This window comes from Urtica dioica, chromosome 6 (genome assembly GCF_054948205.1).
Source record: "Urtica dioica subsp. dioica isolate 48M chromosome 6, U.dioica_male_clone48M_v1_H2, whole genome shotgun sequence".
Classification (NCBI taxonomy): Eukaryota; Viridiplantae; Streptophyta; class Magnoliopsida; order Rosales; family Urticaceae; genus Urtica; species Urtica dioica.
In genome coordinates this window covers 3,515,493-3,539,226 of record NC_142761.1, presented here as the reverse complement: position 1 = coordinate 3,539,226, position 23,734 = coordinate 3,515,493, and the positions used below count along the sequence as shown (strand labels likewise).

At 43.3% G+C, this 23,734-nt stretch overlaps 4 protein-coding genes across 4 annotated transcripts; 3 read left to right on the top strand and 1 right to left on the bottom strand.

Annotated features, from left to right (window-relative positions):
• The first annotated feature begins 2,065 nt into the window (after nucleotides 1–2,065).
• Nucleotides 2,066–5,382, top strand: LOC149392972 (Ribosomal protein L34e superfamily protein). The gene is made up of 3 exons (XM_089618389.1): nucleotides 2,066–2,783; nucleotides 4,459–4,499; nucleotides 5,086–5,382. The coding sequence occupies exons 1-2, from the start codon at nucleotides 2,119–2,121 to the stop codon at nucleotides 4,463–4,465; spliced, it is 672 nt and encodes a 223-aa protein (XP_089474515.1). The 5' UTR covers nucleotides 2,066–2,118; the 3' UTR covers nucleotides 4,466–4,499; nucleotides 5,086–5,382.
• A 435-nt stretch (nucleotides 5,383–5,817) lies between these two features.
• Nucleotides 5,818–8,341, top strand: MEF18 (mitochondrial editing factor 18). The gene has a single exon (XM_089616557.1). The coding sequence runs from the start codon at nucleotides 5,936–5,938 to the stop codon at nucleotides 8,021–8,023; it is 2,088 nt and encodes a 695-aa protein (XP_089472683.1). The 5' UTR covers nucleotides 5,818–5,935; the 3' UTR covers nucleotides 8,024–8,341.
• Nucleotides 8,342–13,146: 4,805 nt separating this feature from the next.
• LOC149392970 (mediator of RNA polymerase II transcription subunit) lies at nucleotides 13,147–15,873 on the top strand. The gene is made up of 6 exons (XM_089616302.1): nucleotides 13,147–13,293; nucleotides 13,750–13,807; nucleotides 14,051–14,150; nucleotides 14,229–14,286; nucleotides 15,072–15,428; nucleotides 15,506–15,873. Exons 2-6 carry the CDS (start codon nucleotides 13,772–13,774, stop codon nucleotides 15,606–15,608), a joined length of 654 nt encoding a protein of 217 aa, XP_089472428.1. The 5' UTR covers nucleotides 13,147–13,293; nucleotides 13,750–13,771; the 3' UTR covers nucleotides 15,609–15,873.
• Nucleotides 15,874–17,262: 1,389 nt separating this feature from the next.
• Nucleotides 17,263–23,505, bottom strand: RFR1 (REF4-related 1). Its single transcript, XM_089616936.1, has 12 exons — nucleotides 23,084–23,505; nucleotides 22,736–22,846; nucleotides 22,281–22,637; nucleotides 21,889–22,208; nucleotides 21,703–21,794; nucleotides 21,241–21,568; nucleotides 20,951–21,161; nucleotides 20,584–20,698; nucleotides 20,323–20,484; nucleotides 19,252–19,900; nucleotides 18,629–18,835; nucleotides 17,263–18,530 (listed from the first exon to the last, which is right to left on the bottom strand). Exons 1-12 carry the CDS (start codon nucleotides 23,356–23,358, stop codon nucleotides 17,497–17,499), a joined length of 3,861 nt encoding a protein of 1,286 aa, XP_089473062.1. The 5' UTR covers nucleotides 23,359–23,505; the 3' UTR covers nucleotides 17,263–17,496.
• Between the last annotated feature and the right edge of the window lie 229 nt (nucleotides 23,506–23,734).

Genomic DNA, 23,734 nt, shown 5'->3' with positions numbered 1-23,734 from the left:
TTTGTTGCGAAACCGAAGATAGGGAAAGTACAAATTCTGAAAACGTGTTATAGCTAAGCTAGCCGGTTGAAATTAATGGATTTGTAAAATAGCTGGTTGGAAATTTCCTCGGTTGAAAAAAAATACCTCAGTGTTGTCTTGTAGGTTATAGCAATTGGTCGGGGTCATATTTAAACCCAAAAGTTGTCCTTTTCAAGTGTTATTTTACAAATTAAATACTTGATTCGATGGATGAAAAGTCGCTTTTCTTACTGGAAACGCCTCTTTTAAATGAATAGTAGACATCACGAATAATAGCTACAGAGAATAACGGAGTAACAGTACCAGAAAAAGAAAGCACATGTTCATAATCGGCCCAAACGATGACCACATTATTATTATTGTTATTTTTAATATCGATACTGACCCCAGTTTGCGTTAAGACAACAAATTTATGAGCGATTTGAGAGAGGTTTTTTTATTTTTTTATTTTTTTTTATTTTTTTTTTTTATAGTAATCGCATAATAACCTAAGCAGGCCTACGTTCTTATTTATAGATTGAATACAATAAATCAGTTCCGTAATTAGAGGAGGAAATCTTGTCTAATTACAATGAATAATACAAAATATGAATAAAATAAAATACTATAAATATATATACGATTATGTATTTAATCAGATTATCCCTAATAATAATTGAAAATTCTATATATGACAATAAAATTTTATATATATATATATATATATATATATATATATATATATATGCATTATTGATCATATTTTCCCCTTGGTTCCATCGGATGGAATGGTTAAACAGTTTGGATTCCTTTTTATTTCTTGAAGAAATAGAATAATGAATGGAATCTATATGAAAAAAAAAATGTTTATGGTGAAATTAATCTACAATAATTATTCCGCTAACTCTCGTCTTCCCGCGCCTAACAACACATCGTTGTTGTTCTCAGTAGTCTTGATAGAAACAAGACTCTCGACATAAACATAGAAATACTTGGCTCCCCGAATCCGAAGTTTCCGGAACCGCTTGGTGCGGAGGTTGTACATCGATCTCAAACTCTCTCTGGCGGCCGGTGCACAGAGAGTACACCTCGACCTTGGACGGTCCCGAGCCCTTTAAGATCCTGACGAACTTGTAGTCGTCGGTCTCGGGGTCGTGGCCGAACCCGTAGCTGAAGCGCATTTTCATGGGATACAGAGACAGAGACGGGGTCTCGAAACAGTGGTCCTCTCTCAGCGCTGGGTTGTAGAAGAAAACTCGCTTTGTTTCCCATAGCCCGATGACCAAGCAAACGATGCCGTGACATTGAGAGTTGAGCAATAAGTAGACGGTGTCTTCTTCTCCGTCTTCAAGTACGCTCGGCCCGTAAATTCCTCGCATGGTCATCGTTGTGAGCAGAGAAACTTCGGGTTGCTTTTTGAACCTCTTCTCCAAGGCTAAAACAAATCTCCGAGGGTAGATGAGTCTCGACGTCGTTGGTGCTTGCGAGACATGTCTCTTGAAGCTCGGATCTGGAGTTTTTGGCTGGGAAATGGGTTTTCCTTCAGTGTTCCTCACAGTTGTCGAGTCACAGAAACAAAGTCAGAGGTTCTGTCATGACCACCGCTCTAGCCGTCTTCCATTATCCCATTTTGAGCTTCCTGTTATATTTTTGTCTATATAAATTGAAGAGCCATCTTCTTCACGATCAACGAACTGTAGGTGTTTGGATCTATCAATCAATCATTGTGGGCATATCGAAAGAGCTTGATGAGTGTTCAAATGTTAATGTTAAATTTATTCCGACCTAAATTCGTATTGTTAAGACGTTATTCTCTTGTATCAATGGATATTTTATCCCTCTTCTAATGAAAAACCTTCGTGCAATTTAAAAAAAAAAATTGTATTTGGAGTTCGAGATGGGGATTTTTTTTTTTCTTTTTACCTTTTAAGATCAAGATACAAAAGATAATGTGTAGGAAGGCATACCTGAAGTAATATGTAGTTTAGCTTTTAACCGTTTGATTAAAAGGCCACTCTTCTACACAATCACTCTTGTATATATTATTTTGTATTTTTATAGAGAGAGAGAGAGAGAGAGAGAGAGAGAGAAACTCCGTTCCGTTTTCTCTTCTCTAACATGCGACACACGCTGTTCTCCAGCACCACCGTCATGCCCGTTTCATCGCCGTCGTCTTCTTCCTCGTCGGCGAAATCGAAATCGTCGCACTCAAACCCTAACACCGTCCTCTGCAAGCACTCCCCGTCGGCGGCGGCGACTCTCGACGTCCTGATCCTCGTCGTCGTCCTCTTCTCCGGCTCCTTCCTGGTAACCTCCTACTTCGCCTACATCTTCAACTCCCTCTCTCTCCTCCTCTCCGCCGCGCCGCTCTCTCTCCACCTCAGCTTTGAGATCCACCTCCCTCACCTCCTCGGCTTCCTCGCCTTCTTCCTCCTCGCCGCCGCCGCCGTCCTCGCCGGCGACCTCTGCTGCGGCGCGCGATCGCGCCGCTGCGATCGCCCGGGATGCCGCGGCCTCAGGAAGGCCATGGAGTTCGACCTCAAGCTCCAGAGCGAAGACTCCGTCCGATCCTCCTCCGCCGCCGCCGGCTCCGGCGACATCGATCGCCTGCCGTGGAAGGGAGGCTCGGAGTCCAATCCGGACTACGACTGTCTCCGCTCCGAGCTCCGGAAGATGGCGCCGCCGAACGGCCGCGCAGTTCTTCTCTTCCGCGCTCGCTGTGGGTGTCCCGTCGCCAAGCTCGAAGGATGGGGACCCAAGCGCGGTGGTCGCCGCTCGAAGAAGTGAGTTCTGTTTCGTCTCTGGCTTTGATTTTCGATTCATCGAAAAAATCTGGATTGTTGTGGTTTGATTGTGTTCGTGTGTGTTTAGCTAGGGATTTTGATAGGTCTTGGCTTTTATTTGATCTTAAAGAGACTTTTAAATTCTACTGCCAAAATTACTGACTGGACTGTCATAGATTTGGGAAGGATTTGAATTACGGTGGGTTAGGGCTTGAGATTTGGACATAAATTACTTGAAATGAGAGGCTCTCTCTTTTACTCTGGAATTCAGACAATACTGACTCTACTGATTGCTTTAAGTTATGGATTTAGAGTTACTCACTCTATTGTGTCTATTGAGATAGAGGTGTGTTCAGAAATTGCGCTACTGCCGAAACGACTTGGACTTTGTTGGTGTTCATATTGATATTTTGGTTGAGAGATCTGAGCGATACTAGCTTGAGAGTTCCGAGGTCTAGTGCCAAGCTGACTCGTGCTATCCATGTGTGTGTTGTGTGAGAGTTGATGAGAGTTTGTTCTGAGAATTTCTATGGATAAGTTCTGCGACTATTTGTCTATTTTCATTTTAGGTTTAGAGATTTGAATGGTGCTTATAGAATGCTTCTAAATTGTTGTGTCAATGAAGGCATCTTGATTTTTCATTTGTATCGAAAAGATTTGATGATCTTCGAGTGAAAGAATCAGTCGTAATTTCCATCGGTGATTTACTAAAAATGATTTGTATTTGGTACGTAATTTGGTGAAGTTAGATATGGAACTAATTTAATTTAACATGGTTAATTACTACAATAGGTGTGTTTTTTTTTAATTACGTCGAAAACTTGATAAGTGAATCGAATTCAGATGTGGAAATAATTTAAATTAACACGGGTCTTAACTAGATAGGATTTTTAACGCCGAAAGTCTGAAGATTACGATCTTAAAAGTACTTGGGTCCTTCTTTTCCTTTTGCGTGAGTTTGATTAAACCGATTCTTTTTTTTTTTTTTTTTTTTTTTCCGTTTTCTTTTTTTGGCTAAACGATTAAACTGATTCATTGTATGTTCTCACATTTTATGTTCTGGATCATAGTTTCTAGCAGCAATTCTTATAAGGTAGATTCCGACTGCTTACTTGGAAGGTGCAATTAATTTCCTTGTTTCAAAGATGAGAGTAAGAGCATGTATCACTGTAATGTCTATGTATGTGAAGCAGTAGAAGAGCGAGTATGGTTAGCTTAACTGATTAACTGTTAGTAAACCATGGCTAGCGTAAATGATAGAAGAGTATGTTAACCTAGACTTTTTCAACAGCAATACCTTTCAATCATTTGAATCTCTTTGCTTCATTTTATTCCAATTCATCCTCATAGCATATAACCCAACACTGTGAAAAGCAAAACTTAACAGATTTTTATCAAGATGTTTAATTGGTAGAATGGGTGACGTTTTTATCTGCATCTTTAACTTTTTTCAAATAATCCCACAACTTTTCAAAATGATTCTTTAATTTGTTTAATATTTTCCGCAAGTTTAGTTCTTATTATTTTTCAATGCCTCAATGCCATTATAGCTGATGTAATCTTGCGGAGTATAATGCCGTGCGTTTCTTTTGGCTGAAGAATAAACTTATATTGATGCATATTTAGTTGGGTCTGTGTAACTGTATTTGATTGGTTCAATGTTGGAATTCTACAGGAGTTGATGCGTACACATTGGGAATAAGACACACATCCAAGGTACTCCACTGAGTTTATGCTTTTCTATTTTTCTTTTCCATGCTTGGTCGAGTAGTCTTTCAAATGTTCCGAAATCACCTTGTGTTAGGATCCAAGGAATATAGGATCTATAATGATTAGTAGATGTTTAAGGGATTGAAATATAGAATAATTGAATGTTTGTCTATAAAGAATAGCGAGGTTTATTTTTTGGGGTTAGAGCGGATCTCTCGAAAGTTTCCATTTATCTCTTAATCTAATAATAAAGCATAGCCTAGTTGATAATTTCACGCCGTGGGTTCAATCCCAAGCTGCCTTAAAATAATAAAAACGAGCGATGTTTTTAACACCTTCCTACTAAGCCTGATATTGTAAAACATAAATACTGGTGTTTCATATATGGAAGCATTTTTTTTTATGTTATTATTTAATTATCAGATTCGGTACATTCGAGGCAAGGTATACCTAATATCACCATAGAAAGAAAATAAATAAAAAAAAACTATCAAATTAGTATAGCGATTATGATTTATTTACAACTTGAATGAAATTTTGTTTGGGGATTATTTTCGGAATTTGAACATCTCTGAATTTCCATTGCTTGCAGGGCTTTGGGTGGTGTGACGAACAACGGAGGTGATCACCGCTGATTGTTTGAGCTTTCCTTCATCCTCGGGGTCCTCGTAATATTTCTACTTGACTCTAGATATATTAGATCTTCATTTCTTATTTTTAAAAGGACCTCAAAATGTGTATCGGAAACAATTCTTTTAAGAACTTGGAACATTACCTGTGGGGCTCTTTTAATGGCGACAAATAGAACTTGTATTGTCAAAACATCGTCTCAGATTGTGTAAGGAAGGATATATACCAAAGTTAATGCCAAATAAAAACGTTTTTTTTTAAATGTGGATGTCTGTTTCAGTTCATTAAGCAATTTCATGTCACTTGGGCTTGGCTATAATATCAACAAGCTTCCCATGCCTTTGTTTTTATTTTTTAATTTTATCTTTTAATGATGAACCACAATGGAATTGTGAAGAAAGCTGCTGGGACTTGAATGAGATGATATAAATTTGGCATGATTACGTTAGAAAGGAAAATGGTAACGAATTTACCTTTTTCACATTCATTTTTTCATCTCCAAGATGTTTATTTTAAATCTTTTTCAAGAAAGTAGTTATTTATTTAAAAATGTATTTTTAGTTATTTATACTAACCAAAACTAAAGAACTAAAACTTTTCGACGTCTTTTTTTTTTTAATTATTTAATGATTTATTAGAATAAATAACTACCTCGCTAAATACTCTCCTTAACTCAAAGAATATAGAAACTACATAGTTGATTTTGTGATCTTCTTTTTAATGTAGTCTTGTCGTTCGAAAATGCAAAAGAAAATAAAATTATAGCCGAGTTGTCTCTTCTCTTACGAATCCCATGGTCGCATCGCTCTCCAATGTTGTATCATCCTCTGATTCGGGTCCGACCCAAATCGTTCCTTTTCTTCTCATCTTCGTCGTCACCGAGCGAACCTTTGGACTCTTTACGATCGCTCTGTCGCATCGGAGCCAACCAGTGCAACACCAAAACTAACCGAAACGGCTCCGACTACGAGCTCGCTCTGGTCTCAGCCCTTAAATCATGTTCATCTCTCGACGCGATCTCTCAGGGCCGCCAAGTCCAGTCCCTGATCCTGAAATCCGGATTCCAGTCCAACACGTTCATCTCCAACAGCTTGATCAGCATGTACGCCAAGTCCGGGCTCGTTTCCGACGCTCGATCGGTGTTCGACTCTTCCTCGGGAATGGACGTCGTGTCTTGCAACATCATGATCGCCGGGTACGTGAAAAACGGCCACTTGGAAAGCGCGCACCAGGTGTTCGACGTAATGCCGCAACGAAGCTGCGTGGCTTACACGTCCATGATCATGGGGTTCGCTCAGAACTCGCGTTGGAGAGACGCGCTCGAGTTTTTCCGGGAGATGAGGTCGGAGAGTGTTGTGCCCAACGACGTGACGATGGCGAATGTGATCTCGGCTTGTGGACACGTCGGAGGGGTTTGGGATTGCCGGGCTTTGCACGGACTTGTCACGAAGATTCCGGTTTTCGGGTCGGTTTTCGTGTCCACTAATCTGCTCAAGATGTACTGTGGTCTGTCGATGATCGAGGACGCACGGAAGCTGTTCGAGGAAATGCCCAAGAAGAACACCGTGTCGTGGAACGTGATGATGGATGGTTACTCGAAGGCGAGGCTACCCGATCTCGCCGGAGAGCTCTTCCGGCGGATTCCGGAGAAGGACGTGATCTCGTGGGGCACGATGATCAGCGCGCTAATAAGGGTCGGGAGGCTGAGAGAAGCGGTGACTATCTGCCGCGAGATGCTCCGCGCCGGGCTTCGGATGAACGCGATCATGACCGTCGATCTCGTCTCGGGGTGCGTCCGAGCTTCCGCGGCAGACGAGGGCCGTCAGTTCCACGCCATGATCGTGAAGGAGGGATTCGACGGCCACGATTTCGTCCAGGCCACGCTGATCGGATTCTACGCCGCTTGCGGGCAATTCAACCTCGCTCGGCTTCAGTTCGAAGTGGGAATCAAAGACCACATAACCTCGTGGAACTCGCTCATCTCGGGGTACGTGAAAAACGGGATGATCGAGCAAGCGAGAGAACTGTTCGACGAAATGCCCAACAGAGACGTCTTCTCGTGGAGCATCATGATCGCCTGCCACGCCCAGAACGAACGGCCCGATCTCGCCCTCTCGCTATTCCGCGAGATGATATCCAACGGCGTCGAAGCGACCGAGGTCACGATGGTCAGCGTATTATCATCAATCGCCTCGCTCGGCCAGCTGGCCGAGGGTAAATGGGTCCACGAATACATAACAACGAACTCAATTCCTTTCAACGACAACCTCATCGCCGCGATCGTCGACATGTACTTAAAATGCGGGAGCGTCGAGACCGCGTTGTCGACGTTCGCCTCGTTCCGGGACCGAGTCTCGACGATCTCGCCGTGGAACGCGATCATCTGCGGGCTCGCGATGAACGGCCACGAACGGCTCGCGGAGGAGGCGTTCTCGGACCTCCTCGGCCGTCGGATCGCGCTCAACGCGATCACGTTCATCGGGGTGTTGAGCGCGTGTGGCCACGCGGGAATGGTCGAGCTCGGAGAGGAGTACTTCGATAGCATGAGGAGCGTTCACGGGATAGAGCCCGACGTGAGGCACTACGGGTGTATGGTGGACCTGTTGGGGCGGGCCGGGCGATTGGTCGAGGCCCACGAGATGATATCGAGAATGCCCGTGGAAGCCGACGTGGTGATTTGGGGAACTTTATTGGCGGCGTGTAAGACTCACGGGAACGTCGAGATCGGAGAAGTGGCGGCGGAGAATCTGGCGAGGCTGGAACCGAGCCACGGACCCGGGAAAATCACATTGTCCAATATTTACGCCAATGCCGGCCGATGGGACGAGGCGTTTTCGGTGAGAAGAGATATGATGGCTCACAGAATGAATAGAACTCCCGGCTGTAGTGGGGTTATATAAACCTTTCATGGGTTTTTTTTGTTTACATAGTATTTGATTAATCTTTAATTTTTTTTTACATAGTATTCGTCTTAATCTGTTTATTAAGACGGGCTGGTACTGGGTGTACCCGCCGGAGAAACTGATTGTTCTTATTATTTTCCTAGTTGTCTAATTTATGACTTATAGGTAGATTTAGAGTCCTTTACAGGGAATGGTCACTAAACAAATAAGTGAAAGTTGTGAACTCTATACTCAATGTTATTTGGTTGATGTGCCCTGCCTAAGTCAAGGCATATACTCCCACTTATAATCACAAGCTTTGTTCAAGCAATAAATTACGTAGTATGATTTTGGGGTTTAAACAATAGTAAGAGTAAATAAGTGGTTGATTCTACATTACTATTTTTTTTTTTCAAATTAGACAGATTTAAAAGTGTTTAGTTACAGACATGTTTTCTATCGTCACCACTCACGTGGTTTTACCACGTCGCGAATCACTTCCAACAAACTGGCGTCATTATACACGAACTACATTTCGTTGGAGTTAGGAGTCTTCAGGTAATAAAATGCACCAATCCAGTAACCTAGGTCATCGATCAAGATTTTATCTAACATGACGATAGACAACTTGTCTTAAGTCAGCGTTGACCACGTATGCAACAGTCTCACTGTCACGGGAACAATTTTCCAGTACGAGAATTGCCCACGTGATGGCTCGAGCGTCGCCCACACTCGACTCAGCCAAATACCTACACAATGCACAGCGGAATAACAACACACGGTAACAATAGTCCGGCAAGCAAATAGAACCCAACAATACACACGGGACAAGTAAACAAGCATACAATCAAGAGAACACACGCTTTACGGGAACCACCCAACCTTTATTACCATAAACAAAGGAAATACACTCAAAGTAAGGATAGGACACGACAATGTGATACTCCATCGATCACTCTGTGCCATCTATCTCTAATATACAAGCAAAAATAGAGAACATGCGGTTTCCATCCCAAACCGCCTAGGAAACTACCTATAACCGTCGCTGCCCACATGGCACGAGCGGTTATTTACCCATGATTAAAGTGCCCACGTCTTAGCCTCATCCATGCTAGAAAGATCATGGCCGTGCATGCCCATAACCGCCCACGTTCGTCAAAGACATCTTGGTAACTGCCTGGTAACCGTTCCCGCCCTAGACTCTTTGCCCGCCACGCGTCAATCCTTGCTATGCCTTAGCCATTTCTCTTCCCGAATGCCACGCTGCATCTTCTAACCGTCTTTCCCACGTTCTCACTTGCTTTCTCGCACATGCCTCCCACACGTGCCCTCGACGCCTTCTAATTTTGCCTAGGCCATGCTGCTCGTGCATGCCTTAGCACTGGCCGGCAACGCACTTCAGCGTCATTGTGCATCGCCGGCCGAGTCACCACCTAAGGGTGTAACAAACCTCCCCCACCTGAAGACTCCGACGTCCTCGTCGGACAGATTCCCAGATCTGCCTCGACGTCTTCTTCACGGTAGGTGTACTGCGGCAAAGTCTCCACTTCGCCGGTTTGATCAGACTCTATCCTGACCGTAGCCTTCTCTCTCCAAATTGTTTGGACCTTCGCTCGAGTCCTTCGACCCGGTGCTGGACGTGGCCTGCGTCTTCCCGTTCCGCCGAACATTGCCTTCAGCCAGGGCCCTGCTCGTCCAACCCGCCTTGTTATCGCTCCCGGTCCAAACTTAGCATCCATTTGCCGAGATAGCAAAGGATCTTCCCACCCTCCGAGACTCTGACTAGATAAGCTTCCTGCCGTGTCACTGCCTTCCTCAGTGAGATCAGCCTGATTGCTATGGCTTGGCACATGCCCCGCTGTGTCGCTGCCTGTGTCGCTGCCTCCTTCCGCATCATCTATCTTGATCTCTCGGATCGTGGTCAGCCTTGTTTCCTATCCTCTCCGACTCCCATCTTTGGACGGCTTCTTCTCAAGTGTCCCATTTTCAACATCTTTGCCCAAGTCTCCGTCCATAGCCTTGACAAAGCACGGTCGCTCTTCATCGTGGATGAAAATCCCCCTCAAGTATGGCACTGCTGCCACCTTTGCCTGAATAAAGAAATCCATACCAAGGATTAGATCGAAGTCCTCCAGATCTACCACGGTGACTTCACATTCACCAACCCATTTTCCAACTTCCATGACCAACCTTGTCTTCCCGACCGTTGGTTGTGCCACCGAGTTGGCCATCTTGAATTTAGCCGTGCAAATCTCCACCGTTGACCCTAGCCTCATTGCTTCTTTCTTCGACATGAAGTTGTGAGTCGCTCCCGAATCCACCAAAGCCTTGACCCTCCGGTCATTAATGCGCATAGCCACATACATCAAGTCCGTCCATGGACTTCTAGCATCGACTATCACTACATTTAGCAATTGCATCGGGTTGCATCGAAGCGCTGGCTCAGAATCATCACCTTCCTTAGTCATGGCATTGAGTTTCTCTCTATCCGGACAATCTCTTGCCAAATGTGCTCCATCACAAATGAAGCAGCCCCATTTCTTCTTATTCGAAGGACCAGCACCATCCTTCTTTCCTTGTCGATCCTTCCACTTGTTCTCGCCATTCCCCCATCGAGAAGGCTCCACTTCCTTATCCTTGGATTTCTTCTTCTCCTTCGAAGCACTCTGCGACGAATCGAAGTCTATCAAACCATCCGCTGCCGCCAAGGCCGAAGGAAGATCTCGCACTGACTGCCTTCGCAACTCGGTCTGCGCCCATGGTTGTAAACCCGAAAGGAAGTTGAACAACTTATCCTCATCCGACATGTTCTTGATATCCAACATCAAAGAACTATATTCCTTCACGTACTCTCTTACTGTGCCTCGATGCTTCAGCCTTCTAAGGGACTCTCTAGCAATCCATGCCATGTTGCAAGGCAAGAATTGATCCTTCAATTATTTCTTTAGCACTTCCCAAGTTTCGATGGCAGGTCTTCCCGAAGCAGCATCCCCTACCATCCGGGTGCGCCACCAAAGCTTTGCATCCCCCATAAGATACATGCTCGTGATGGTTACTCGCTCCGCCTCCGGCACACGAACAACTTTGAAATACTGCTACATATCCCACAAGAAGTTCTCCAACTCTTTGGCATTGCGTGCACCTTCAAACGCTTTTGGCTCTGGGACTCGTGCCTTCGACGTGCCCCCATCAACACTCTCTGGACCTGGACTTGCCAATGCCTTCTTCATCACAGCTATCTCCTCCTCCAACTTCTTCAACGACCCGGTCGAAGTCCTCAACTGATCGCTTAGTGATAAAAACTGGTTCTCCACCGTCTTCACCCAGTCAAGATGAGCTTGGTTGAGGGACTCCAGCGATTCGCCATGGACCATCGTCTGGAGCGAGAGACTTCCAGCATCATCATCTCTCGGATCATCCACTCCGACGATCTCTTTCAACTTGGTCAACCGTTCTCTAAGTTCGTTCATCGTTTGCGTCTGCGCCGTTGTTACCATTTGAGCCACCCTAAGCTCTGATACCAATTGTCACGGGAACAATTTTCCAGTACGAGAATTGCCCACGTGATGGCTCGAGCGTCGCCCACACTCGACTCAGCCAAATACCTACACAATGCACATCGGAATAACAACACACGGTAACAATAGTCCGGCAAGCAAATAGAACCCAACAATACACACGTGACAAGTAAACAAGCACACAATCAAGAGAACACGCGCTTTACGGGAACCACCCAACCTTTATTACCATAAACAAAGGAAATACACTCAAAGTAAGGATAGGACACGACAATGTGATACTCCATCGATCACTCCGTGCCTTCTATCTCGAATATACAAGCAAAAATAGAGAACATGCGGTTTACATCCCAACCCGCCTAGGAAACTACCTATAACCGTCGCTGCCCACATGGCACGAGCGGTTATTTACCCATGATTAAAGTGCCCACGTCTTGGCCTCATCCATGCTAGAAAGATCATGGCCGTGCATGCCCATAACCGCCCACATTCCTCAAAGACATCTTGGTAACTGCCTGGTAACCGTTCCCGCCCTAGACTCTTTGTCCGCCACACGTCAATCCTTGCTATGCCTTAGCCATTTCTCTTCCCGAATGCCACACTGCATCTTCTAACCGTCTTTCCCACGTTCCCACTTGCTTTCCCGCACATGCCTCCCACACGTGGCCTCGACGCCTTCTAATTTTGCCCTAGACCATGCTGCCCGTGCATGCCTTGGCGCTGGCCGGCAACGCACTTCAGCGTCATTGTGCATCGCCGGCCGAGTCACCACCTAAGGGTGTAACACTCACCCACGTAGAAATGTTCATCTTCATGAAACTATAACTGACCCCATGGTAAACATTAATGGTGAACTTGTTCAGCAAATCGATCTACAAATGGAAAACCCAAATAGAAATAAACCAGTGGTCCCCAAACGAAACACCACTCAAACAAAAAAAAAAGTTAAATACGTACTTTAATAAATGGTCACCAAATCGACAACAACTTGACAAAATTACTGAACTCAAAACGAAATGTATATATTTACGTACCGTAAACACCTTTTTCCAAAGGGGTATCATTTGATGCATCATGTGTCTCTGAAGACTCTCCATCTTCGAGCGATTTCTTTTTCCCACGCGGTTTTTGAAGTCGGTTTCTTTTTCAAGGTGGTGTCGATGGCGATTTCGACTTCGCCGGAGAGCTGGAGTTCGTCGGCTTCTTCTTCGCCGAGGATTTCCCCTTTGATTTGGACATCGAGTTTTAGGGTTTCGTTTCGGTTCCTTTTCTCTAAGAGATTTCTCAGTCGAATGTGGATTTAGGGATTTAAAGTTTCTCTCTCGCCTTTTATTCAATCGACGATTCAACTTATGTTATTAGTTTTTATTTATTTTTTTAATTGTTTATTTTCCATTAATTTAATCCGATAATGATTTTTTTTCTTTATTTAACATTTACTTTTGATCGATTATTGTGGAGTTTACGTAAAAACCCTTTATGTGGAGATCACGTGATAAAAACGTGTCCATTTAAGTGACGATTTTGACAAAATTTAGACGGAATGGCTAGCACGTACAGATTTAAAACACAGATTTGAGAGTTCAGAAACCGAACCGAAGCATTGGTCATTGTACAGGGGTAACATTGTCATTTATTCTTAAATATAAAAGGAAAAAAAAAATTCTTTAAATATAGACACCTGCAAGTGATACATGTACGATTAGCAAACCCTCTGGCGATCTCGCCCTCTCCCACCGCATCGCACCGTCTCATCGTCACGACAACCAGGTGATGTTCAAACTCTTAGTTTCAGTTTTTTTATTTTATTTTATTTTATTGGTATTGCTTGAATTCCCTATTTCATTTCGAAAATATATAATCGATGTGTTTTTTACTCGAGAGTAATTTTTGTTGTTTTTAGTTAATGTAATTTGAAGTCGTCTAAAATTCAAATTCCGTTTCTGGCAAAGTCTAATCAAGATGTACCAGGTAGAGCATTACTGATTTTAGGGCTTAAGATGATGGTTTTTGTTCGTGTATTTGGATTTTGGGGGATTTTGTCCTTGGGTTTTGACTTAGAACTTTAGGGTTGCGTTTTTCTGAGTTGAAACTGAATAAAAGTAAATGAAAAAGAAAAAAAGTCTTTATAACAAGTCCAAATCTGCAAAGTGGTGTTCAAGCAAGGTCATTTTCCAGACCTTAACGTTATTTAAAACCTTGCACTCAAGGATTGCAAACTTGCAGTAAACGGGAAGCCAGAGTTTAAATGGAGTGTGTTGTTCAGGGAATTATTGAGACTCAGGTAACAAAAATAAGAATAATAATAAGGCATCAGCTTTTCTAAATTGCCTTTGTACTTTGATCATTCTTTCTTGAAGAACTTTTTGTTTATTAATTGAAAAACTGACCCAGGTCTGAGCTTGTATTAAGCAGACCATTTTAAGCATTTTTTTTTCTTCACACATATACCTCAAAAACAATAAGAAATACTTTTTGATGCTGTTAATTGAAATGAGTATGTCTATAAACCTCTCCAACGTGGCAGCATGTTGAGGCGCTAGAGATTCTGCTCCAAGGTCTTTGTGGCGTTCATAGAGAGCGTTTGAGGATTCACGAGATATGCCTTAAAAGCGGCCCAAACCTTGGTAAGTAGAAAAAAAGATGGCATTTCCATGCTTACAAAGAGGCTCTAATTTTTATTTTTTTTCCCTGCTTTTGTATAGGCATTGGTGTTTCAGAGGTTCGACTATTGTGCGACCTAGAACAACCCGAACCAACATGGTCAGTCGAGTATTATTTATTTTGATGTTTCTGCCAAATGGTAGTGCCTATAGTTATCCTTCTGTGAGGATTGTGTTAGAACATTAGATATTAGAGATTATAATACTAAGTACATATTTAATTGGTCAATATATAATGCTTAGAATTTAAGGATTAGTAGAGAATAGTAGAATGAAAAGTATATGTGAGATTTAGTCAGAAAATCCGAGGAGACAAAAAATGAGAATCCGTTGTATTTTCGTTGTGCTGTTTAGGTGGAGAATTTTCTTTTTAGGGAAACTAAGCTTGAGGATAAATAATAACTAAAAGTCAGATTCCATCTTCCTCAGAAAAACGAGTGGAAAATGAAAATCCAAGTAAATATTCCAACGAAGGCGACACTACGTCTGTCTCTCTACTCACTCTCTCTCTCTTCACTTTCACTCGAAATTTTCTTGAAATTCGAATACAATATATATTTCAGGGTTTTCAGTATCTGATATAGATTAGTCTAAAACTGGTCTAAAACGAAGATTAGGGTTTTTTTTTTGGGTTTTCATCGTTAAACTAGTATATGAAGGTTAAAACTAAGCATTATCAGTCTAAATTTATTTTGGGATGATTCCAGATTTATATAAAAAAAAAAAAAAAAAAAAAAATTAATTTATGCCTATCTTTTGAGGCTTACGCCTCGCCTCAAAAACAGAAATCGCCTCGATTACCGTTTACGTCTTTTTAAAACCTTGATTTACATATACGAGTTCGAAACAGATTGAGCTAAGCAAGAAGTTAAATTTCTTTGGTAGGACGGTGAGGCACATCGGGGGCTCGATGAGGGGCGCCGGGGCGGAGCAGATCTCGGTCCTCGTTAGGACCACTTTGGAAAGCAGAGCGAGCAAGAACGTTCTGCGCATGTTCTACGCCCTTTGCTACAAGTTGGACCACGAGCTTCTCAAAGTGGGTTTCTCTTTTCGGTTCCAAAGAGGAGCCCAAATCACCGTCACCGTATCGTCGGTCAATAAGATGCTGAAGCTTCACGCCACCGACGAGGCCGTTCCCGTCACCCCCGGAATCCAACTCGTCGAAGTCACGGCCCCCGCGACCTCCGAAAATTATAACGAAGTCGTCGCCTCGGTTTCCTCGTTTTGCGAATATCTTGCACCGTGAGAATTTTTATTTTTATTTTTTCTTTTATTTTTTCTTAATTTATATTAACGAATTTTGTTGCTGATTTTGTCAGGCTTATACATTTGTCGAAACCTGGAAATTCAACGGGGGTTGTTGCTACAGCAGCCGCGGCCGCTGCCTCTCTTATGTCCGACGGTGGTGGTACTACTCTTTAGTTCCAAATTTAGTATCGCTTCCATAACTGTAGTTTCTTCTTGGTTAGCGTAAAATATTTGTAGAAATATTAAGAACTACAAAAAAAAAAAAAAAATGTAGTGATGTTGTTTATTTGGAGTATAATACAAGCAAAAAAAAAAAAAAAAATTTGGTCACTAATTACCACTATATTTGCCAAAAGGGTACTATCAAGTAAACTTCAGATATCACTATCGTTTATTATGTGGAGCGTTTGATCTGATTTGCTTCCACGTTCTTACAAAATCAGTTTTAGCGAGTTTAGAATACATTTTTTTTCTTGTTTAGTTTGAATTATAATAGTCTATATATTAATGAGGATTAATCACTGTGGTCCGTGAACTTGACGGTTTTGCCTCATTCTTTTTTGTTAGACCAGTGGTCTCTGAACTTTGAAAACTTGCCATATGTAGTTTTTTTTTTCCCCCTTAATTTCTGTCAACCGAGAGACCTTTCTTAGAGGTGTCCGGTGTCATAACCAAAATTCATAGTTTACCGCGCTTCAAAGAAGATCGTACCATTAGAGGATACCAGAACAAATAATTACAAATTTAAGTCACTGAAAGACTAGAATATACTAGGGTGTAAGTCTGGCTTCTTGATGTTTCGAAGGTCATTGGCGGCGGATTAAGGGTGACCTTAGTACCGACCGTCAATTGGTAGGAATAGATTGCTCCGAAGAGTATTGTTTGAATTATATTGTTAGATAGAATTGTTAAGCACTATCATGTTTATTGGTTTCTCTCTGTAATGGTTTGTCCGTCACATGGATAACTGACATCTAGGCTTTTCATACTAGATATACTCTCACTTACTAAGTCTCGTGACTCATAGTTATGAAATTGGTAATGCAGATAAAGGAAATCCTTGCTTTCTTCTTTTTTTTAAAAAAAAAGACTTTCTTTCACTAGAACATAAACCAAGAGAAGTCCGGTAGCGTGTTTCTCGACCTTATGAGCTTAGTAAGAGTTGGAAAATTGGGGATAAACAACATTTGAACAAACTTTTAAAGTCTTTCTTTTTAAACCTTAGATTTCTATTTTCGCATACCTTTTAAATTATACTCGAGCGATATCCTAGAAGCTTGTGAATCCTTATACATAGATCGCTATTAGACCGGTTGTTGTGTGTTATATAGGAAAAAAAAATCTCATAATTTCATAAACAATCTTTGTCGCGTCGTAGCTATTTAATTCAAATTATTTTATCTTTCCTGTTAAAAGTGTTTTATGTTCGAAAATGAGAATCACGCTCGCGGGTCGTGACCATTATTAACTAGGATTAATTTAAAATGTACCACATATTAGAAATATGTCTCACGGGTGTCAAAATAATTGTTTAGTCGAGATATTCACATTTGTACTAAATTTATATATTAAAAAAAATAGAGGTTTAACTTAAGGGTTATGCATTTTTTTTTTAAACTCAAGGGAGAATATACATCAATTTAATGTATATATAAAAAAAGAAAAAGTTAACACGAGTAAAAAGTCAAAACCAAGAAAAAAATTCAATGAGTAGCATTTTCTAGTTGGAGACCCATCCTAGAACGACATGCCAATGAGAGAAAACCTATTTGAAATCTTGAAATTACATCTTACAAGCTAATAAAAAGGAGATGGTGTTTTTAGAAAGAAAAAAAATACTGCTTTATTATTCTGATGATATTCTGAATGGTTACAAAACGGTTTTATAATGAAATCACAAACGGTTTTCGTCACTAGAATTTCTGAAAAGAAGGAATTAAATAATTATATGTTTTGCTATTCTGCAACATCATGAACAAGTTAATTACAAAACTGCATTCTACATCATGTACATCCCTCTGAACAAAAAAAAAAAAAAAGTTACTAGTGAGTAAAAATGAATTTACACGTCAACTTCGAGAATCAACTCGGCGGCGGGTCCCAAAGCCCCGACCCCCAACAACGCGAGAGCGAGCTCGAGCTCGTCCCAGTGCTTGAGCCCTCGGCTGAGCCTCTTCAACAAGTCCACGTCGACCTCGAGGACCCAATCCGGCGCGCACCCGACCACGAGGCTCACGAACCCTGACACGTACGCCCGCCACGTGGCGCCGTCGCAGCCGAGCGAGATCTTCCCGTCGAGCGCGCTCGCCAGGAACTCCAAGTGCGTCTCGAGCACTTTCCGTCGCCGCTTCGAGGCCGAGGACGACGAGTCCACGCCCCAAGCGAACGCGCCGCAGAGCACCGAGAAATACGCGAGCGCGTACCCGCCGAGCATCGCGGCCGTTCCTCCGCCCCGGGCGGCGGTCCCCTCGGACCGGTGGGCCGATATGAACCACGACGGAAGTGTCTCCGTCACGAGAGAGTGGACGAGAACGAGCCCTCCGGTGAGCCACACCAGAGAGGCCGCGAGGGAGGCCGCGAGTTTGACCCGAGTCAGAGCCGCGGCGAGCGAGGCCTTGTCGGAGGCGATCTCGCGGACCGAGCCCATGAGGATCGCGACGACCTCCTCGGTCATGAACACGATGTCCCTCATGGACCGGTAGACGCGGAGGTAGAGGATCCCGGGGGCGACCGGCGAGATTCCGCCGGAGAAGTGGGACCCGAAGCCGTGGCCGAGGAGCGCCCCGACTCCGCCGGAGGAGCGGCCGAGCGTGGCCGAGAAGCAGCTCTTGAGGAGCTGGACGATGGCGTGGCTGTTGTGGAGGAACGCGGTCCGCGAGGCCGAGAAGACGAGGAAGTCGCTCCACCGCTTCGCCTTTTGGGTCCACAGCGAGGCTACGATGGGCATGCACGGCCACGGGCAGCCCGCCGCCAGGCACTCCAGCGCCGGGCCCGCCAAGTTCAGGAACCGCTCCGACGCTTTGTCGATCTTGTACGTTATCGTGAGGCTCACGAAAGCGGCCAATGGAAGCGGGAGCGTCGCCGGTCCGCTTATCCCTGACACGACCCGAGAATAATTCGGGTTACCAAAACATCACTCGTATGATAATGCGACTATCTGTGGTATAAAAAAGCCTTGCGTTTTAGAGATATACCTTCGGCGAGGCTAGGGATATCGACGCCGGTAGCGGCGAGGATCTTCTTTATCTGCTCCTCGACGTTCGAGAGATTCGCAGCGGGGCTCGGCCAATCGGTTCCGTTCATGAAAGCCAGTTTCCAAATCCCGCGTGTCACTTCGGCGGAGAAGTAGCTCACAATACCGGCAAGAGATGCGGGAAGAAAATCAGCCAAGTCCTTTAGGCCTGAAAATAGTTTAAATCGACCAAAATGATCCATTAGATATATAGCCTTATTCACAGTTTTGGTTAGCCATTCAGCCAATCTTTAGTAATTTTTTTGATAAGTAGTCATCCAAATATTTACACGCATAAATTGACTGAAATATCCTATCAAAACGTTGGCTATTTACTTAAAATTTACCTAAAACTTACAAAACGTTGGCTAATTAGAAATTCTTCTAGTTTTAGTTGACTAATTTGCTAAATATTTGTAAAAAAAATCTATTTTTTTTTTTTTTTACACACACACACTAGAGCTTAGCCGCTAGGTCATTTGGGTAACTTTAGAGAGGCTAGAACTCGGAAGATCAACGACTCATAGCTAATTAAAAAGGGGGTTTTCTTTTGAATTATGAAGTTTCGTTTTTCAAGCGAATTACCTGTGGCGAGCTCGCGAGGAGAGAGCGTTCCGTGAGTGCAGGCCGTGAGAGCAGCGTCAACGACGAACGGAACGGCCTCCAACACGTCCCAAGGCGGCAACTTCGGCCTCGACGAAAGATCTTCGTTCGCGGGTCCCGAAGAAGTACTGCTCGCCGAAGTAGCGGAAGCCAAGGAGGACTGGTTCCCTCGGCCGTTGATCTTCCGGAACATCATCTCGAGGAGGCAATCGACGGTTTGATGGACCGGCGTCCCGTGGACGAGCCCCGAGAGGGTCGAGGCTATGCAGGCCTGGTGTTGGCGGTACCACGATTTCAGCTTCGGGAACGAGTCGACGAACACGGGCCTCGGACAAGACGTGATCGCGATGGAAGAGAGTCTGGTTCTGTTCCTGTCTTTGGTCGGAGACACGACGAGGTGAGAGTTTCGGACTGCGAGGAGGTACTCCGGAGTTAGTTGGGACCCGACTTTTGGGATGTCTCCGACTCCGTGCTCGAGAGGAGGGTGGTTGAACCTCCACAGCTTCAAGAGGAGAATAAAAGCGTTCGAGAACAACATTTCTTCCCCCGATTTCGGAGTCCAAGAGATTCCGGGCACGCACGAACCGAAAACCTCGCAGATCGGCATTAGCGAGCAAGCTAGTTGGGGAACCTGAAAAAATATATATAGAAGAGTCAATTAGGTAAATAGGCACATTTACAGTTTGACATTGCTAAATAGTCAACGTTTAGTAAATCTTAGGTAAATAGACACTTTTATATATTTACAGATGTAAACCTTAAGTAAATAACCACTTTCATTTATCAGGCCACGTCATTTTTATGGCTATTTACCTCATTTTTTGAATTAAGAATTATGTTAGACCCGAAAGGGTAAATTGGTAATTTATTTGATCGAGTATAAACAAGTCATTAGATGCTATCTCGGTCATCAATTGAGTTAATGATCAGTGTTCGGGCTATCCCGGGTCATCAATTATATTAGTGATCAGTGTTTGGGACTATCCCTGGGTCGTATTAGATTATAATCATGAGCAATATGGATTTCAATAAGATGAGTCGAGAGTGACGTACAAAGCCGAGTAGAGAAAATATCTGAATGCAGTCAATGGTGGCTATGCCGACAATTAGTATGTTAAGCATCGGAGCAGATGCGATCAAATGGCTGTCGATCCCGGCACAGTCCGCGGAAATTGGAGGAGACAATAATCTAATTATGAAATTAGCAGTGTGTTCCTGCATAATTTCCACGAGAAAATTTGATCACGGAAAGAACGAAAAAAAGGAAGAAGCTTGTAACGCAAGCAAGCCGAGAACTGAGTTGAGTGGGATTACCTGCACATTCCATCCTCGAATCAGCGAGGCTCCACAGAGAATTTTGGCGGCAGATATCCTCTCTTCGTCTGATCCGTTGACTGCGATGTCGAATATCTTCTCAAGTTCTGCTAAGCTTCCATCAAATCCATGAGCTTAATTTCAGTGGGGCTTTTTTTTACCTTTTGAGTAAAAAAAAAAAAAAAAAAAACCAAAAAAGATCATCTGATATACCTGGCTTCAGCAAAGAAAAAAATGTAACTGAAGACCAGGCCGCCACAGTAACAAGCTGATTAACCTTTTAAAGTCATTTTTTTTCTTCCTTTTATAAAAAAAAAAACCCAACTTTTTTTCCCAAAGGCAAATTCAAACATGAGTGCATATATACCTTGAAGCAGGGGTCGAGACCAAAACATTGATCATCAATGGCGTAAGAGCCGCGCCTTTCAAGAACGACGACCATCCAGGAATTTGAGCCGGAAAAGCCTGAGGCTTTTGGCTGATACGTCCGTTCACATAGCCCGGCCAGAAATACACCGACGTGTCAAGTAGGTTTCTTGCGATACAAGCCTCTACTATCAAGTGCCTCATATTACCAGCTGTTAAAAAAAAAAAAGCTTAGGTTATTTTCCCCACAATTACATGACACGGGCTATATACATATAAATATATACTTACGGCATTTGATTGGCATGTCTTTTGTACCGACGCACTCGAAGATTCCCGAGACGAACATCATCGCTTTCGCCGCCGCGTGATTGGCCGCGGAAACGATGGGATTTGGTGGGGCCAGCAAGCCCTGGTAATCGCCCAGAGTTTGGAGACTCAACACCAAATCTTGGCAGCGCTTCCCCGGAGCCTCCTTTGCTTTCCATTCTGCTCCGTCGATCGGGCCGCTCTCCTCTGCCTCGTCGATGAGATCGGAAACTACGAGCGTGATGATGCACAAAAGCATGCACAGACGAGTGTCCAGGCGTGGTACGGGACCTTCTATCGGGTCTCTTTCCTAAAAATGAGATTTTGGATTGCATATTCAAGTTTGTTCTCTTACAAGTGCGAAAATTTAAATTCAAAATGGCTCAATTGTTAAAGAGTACCCTCAAAAAAATCTTAGAGCCTAAAATTGTAGTAGTTTATTACCCTTTGAATAAAACGGAGAGCTGCGATCCATAGACCCAAGAATGTATCGTGCCAGGACGTCCTGTTTATTGCTTGTAGGGTCTTAATCAAACCTGTGGGGGAAAAAAAAATTTAAAAATTAATTTTTTTTTTCCTAATGACAATCCTCATTTCACAGAGAAGAAAGAATGCCTTTTTTTTTTTTACCGGTGACTCTTTCAACGGCACTGGTTGCCTCAACTTGATACCCATCCATGGCGTCTTCCAAAACGAGATCGAGAGGAAGCCACAGAGCCGAGCGGCTCGCTCCGTGGCAGAGACCCGCCGAAGAATGAGCGCCAAAAGCCATTACCGCGTGGAACTTCTGCAGAGATGAACTCGTTCGACGTCCTCGAGACAAGTCAACACGACTGTCCGAAGTCAACTGAAGAAGGGCCTCCGGGGATAGAGTCTTCGAGCTTCTCAGCGCTATCGATTTTGATCCAAGTAGCCGTAATCTGCTGATAAAACTACCCCAGTGCGTTGGCCTGGAAGATTTTTAGCTTTGTTAAAGATTTCGGTACCGTGACTAATGCGATGGAACGGGAATAAGTACTTACATATGACGACGAGCCAAGAATAGTATTCTCGATGTGATCTTATTCTGCAAAAGCTCTCCGACCATCTCGATAGCCATGAGAGTGTTCGCATTCTTCAACACCCCATTGAATTCACCCCAGTTTTCGCCGTAAGAACCGCGACTGTCGATTTGCATTTCTTGATGAGCTCCGCTCGCCCATTTTGAATCCCGCTCTTGAGTGTGGTTCATGTTCATCAGCCCTTCATCGTCGAGTGAAGCTTCAACCAATTGGAACGCCATTGAAAAGATAAACTCAACGATGAAAATCCCAGGCTCGCTCGCCGGGATATCGAACGTATTTGAAAGGTGGAGAACGGAGTCAACGGATTTCATAACCCTGAAAAACCAACCATCGATGATGTGATTTCCAGGTTTCATTTTCAGGCAAAAAAATAAAAATAAAAATAAAAAAAAATAAAACCCGAAAGGAGTTACATTTCGAAATTCAGCACATTGATCTGAGACTTGAGGCTATAAACATGTCGCTTGAGAAGCTCTATGTATAGCCTATACGCCACGGGCTGAGAACACCTACTTGGAATCACCCTACAAGAATGGAATATATTAAAATAAAATAAAAAAAATCAACCCTTTTGTTTTGATCAGGAGATGCAAGTTCTTGAGAGTTGTTTGTAATTTTGTTCATTGTTGTTCAAGAAATCAAGAACGTTGACCATCTCATGAACTCATCAAAGAAACGAACTTTAAGCCAAATTCGCAATCTTTATCCAAACCCCAGAATGAAAAAACCTTAAATATCAACAAAAAAAGAAAAAGAAAAACCTGTTGGAGAGAAGAGCGAGAACGAGCATTGGATGGACTATGTTGAGAGCCAAAGCCTTGTCGAGAAACTTCCAAATGATCGGAACGTTGTTGTCCCAACAAATGTGAGAGACCAAAGCGTTAGCGACCTCGACGGAAGGCAGAGAAACTCCCATGGCGTTCAAGCTCGAAGAAAGCTTGATTGCCCACAGAAATGGGTCACTGCCCTTTTGCTGAGCCGACTTGGTCAGCTCAACCACGCTCTCCACGAGGCTCGGATGTACGGAATCCGCCATTGCCGAGCCAGATCGAGCTGCTCTGTGGTGCTCGAGTTCTTTGGCACAACCCGATCGCGCAAAAAATGGTAGAGAAGAGAGAGAGAGAGAGAGAGACAGAGAGTTTGTTAATTTTTACGTTGTGTTTGGTGGCTTGGGAGTTTTGTTTTCGTGTTGGGAAGTATAGTCTAAGGCTCTAAGCTCAATTGAAGTCAAACTCGTGAGGCGATGGCAGTGATGTAATTTGGCTCATGTTTTGGGGTTAATTTGGGTATATTAAAATTAAAGCACGTTTACTTTTAATTGTAGTGACTGCATCACATATTGACAAGAAATACGTCACCTGAAAGTTATATATTAGTTTTGTAATTATCTCATGAGTTTGAAAAAATAATAG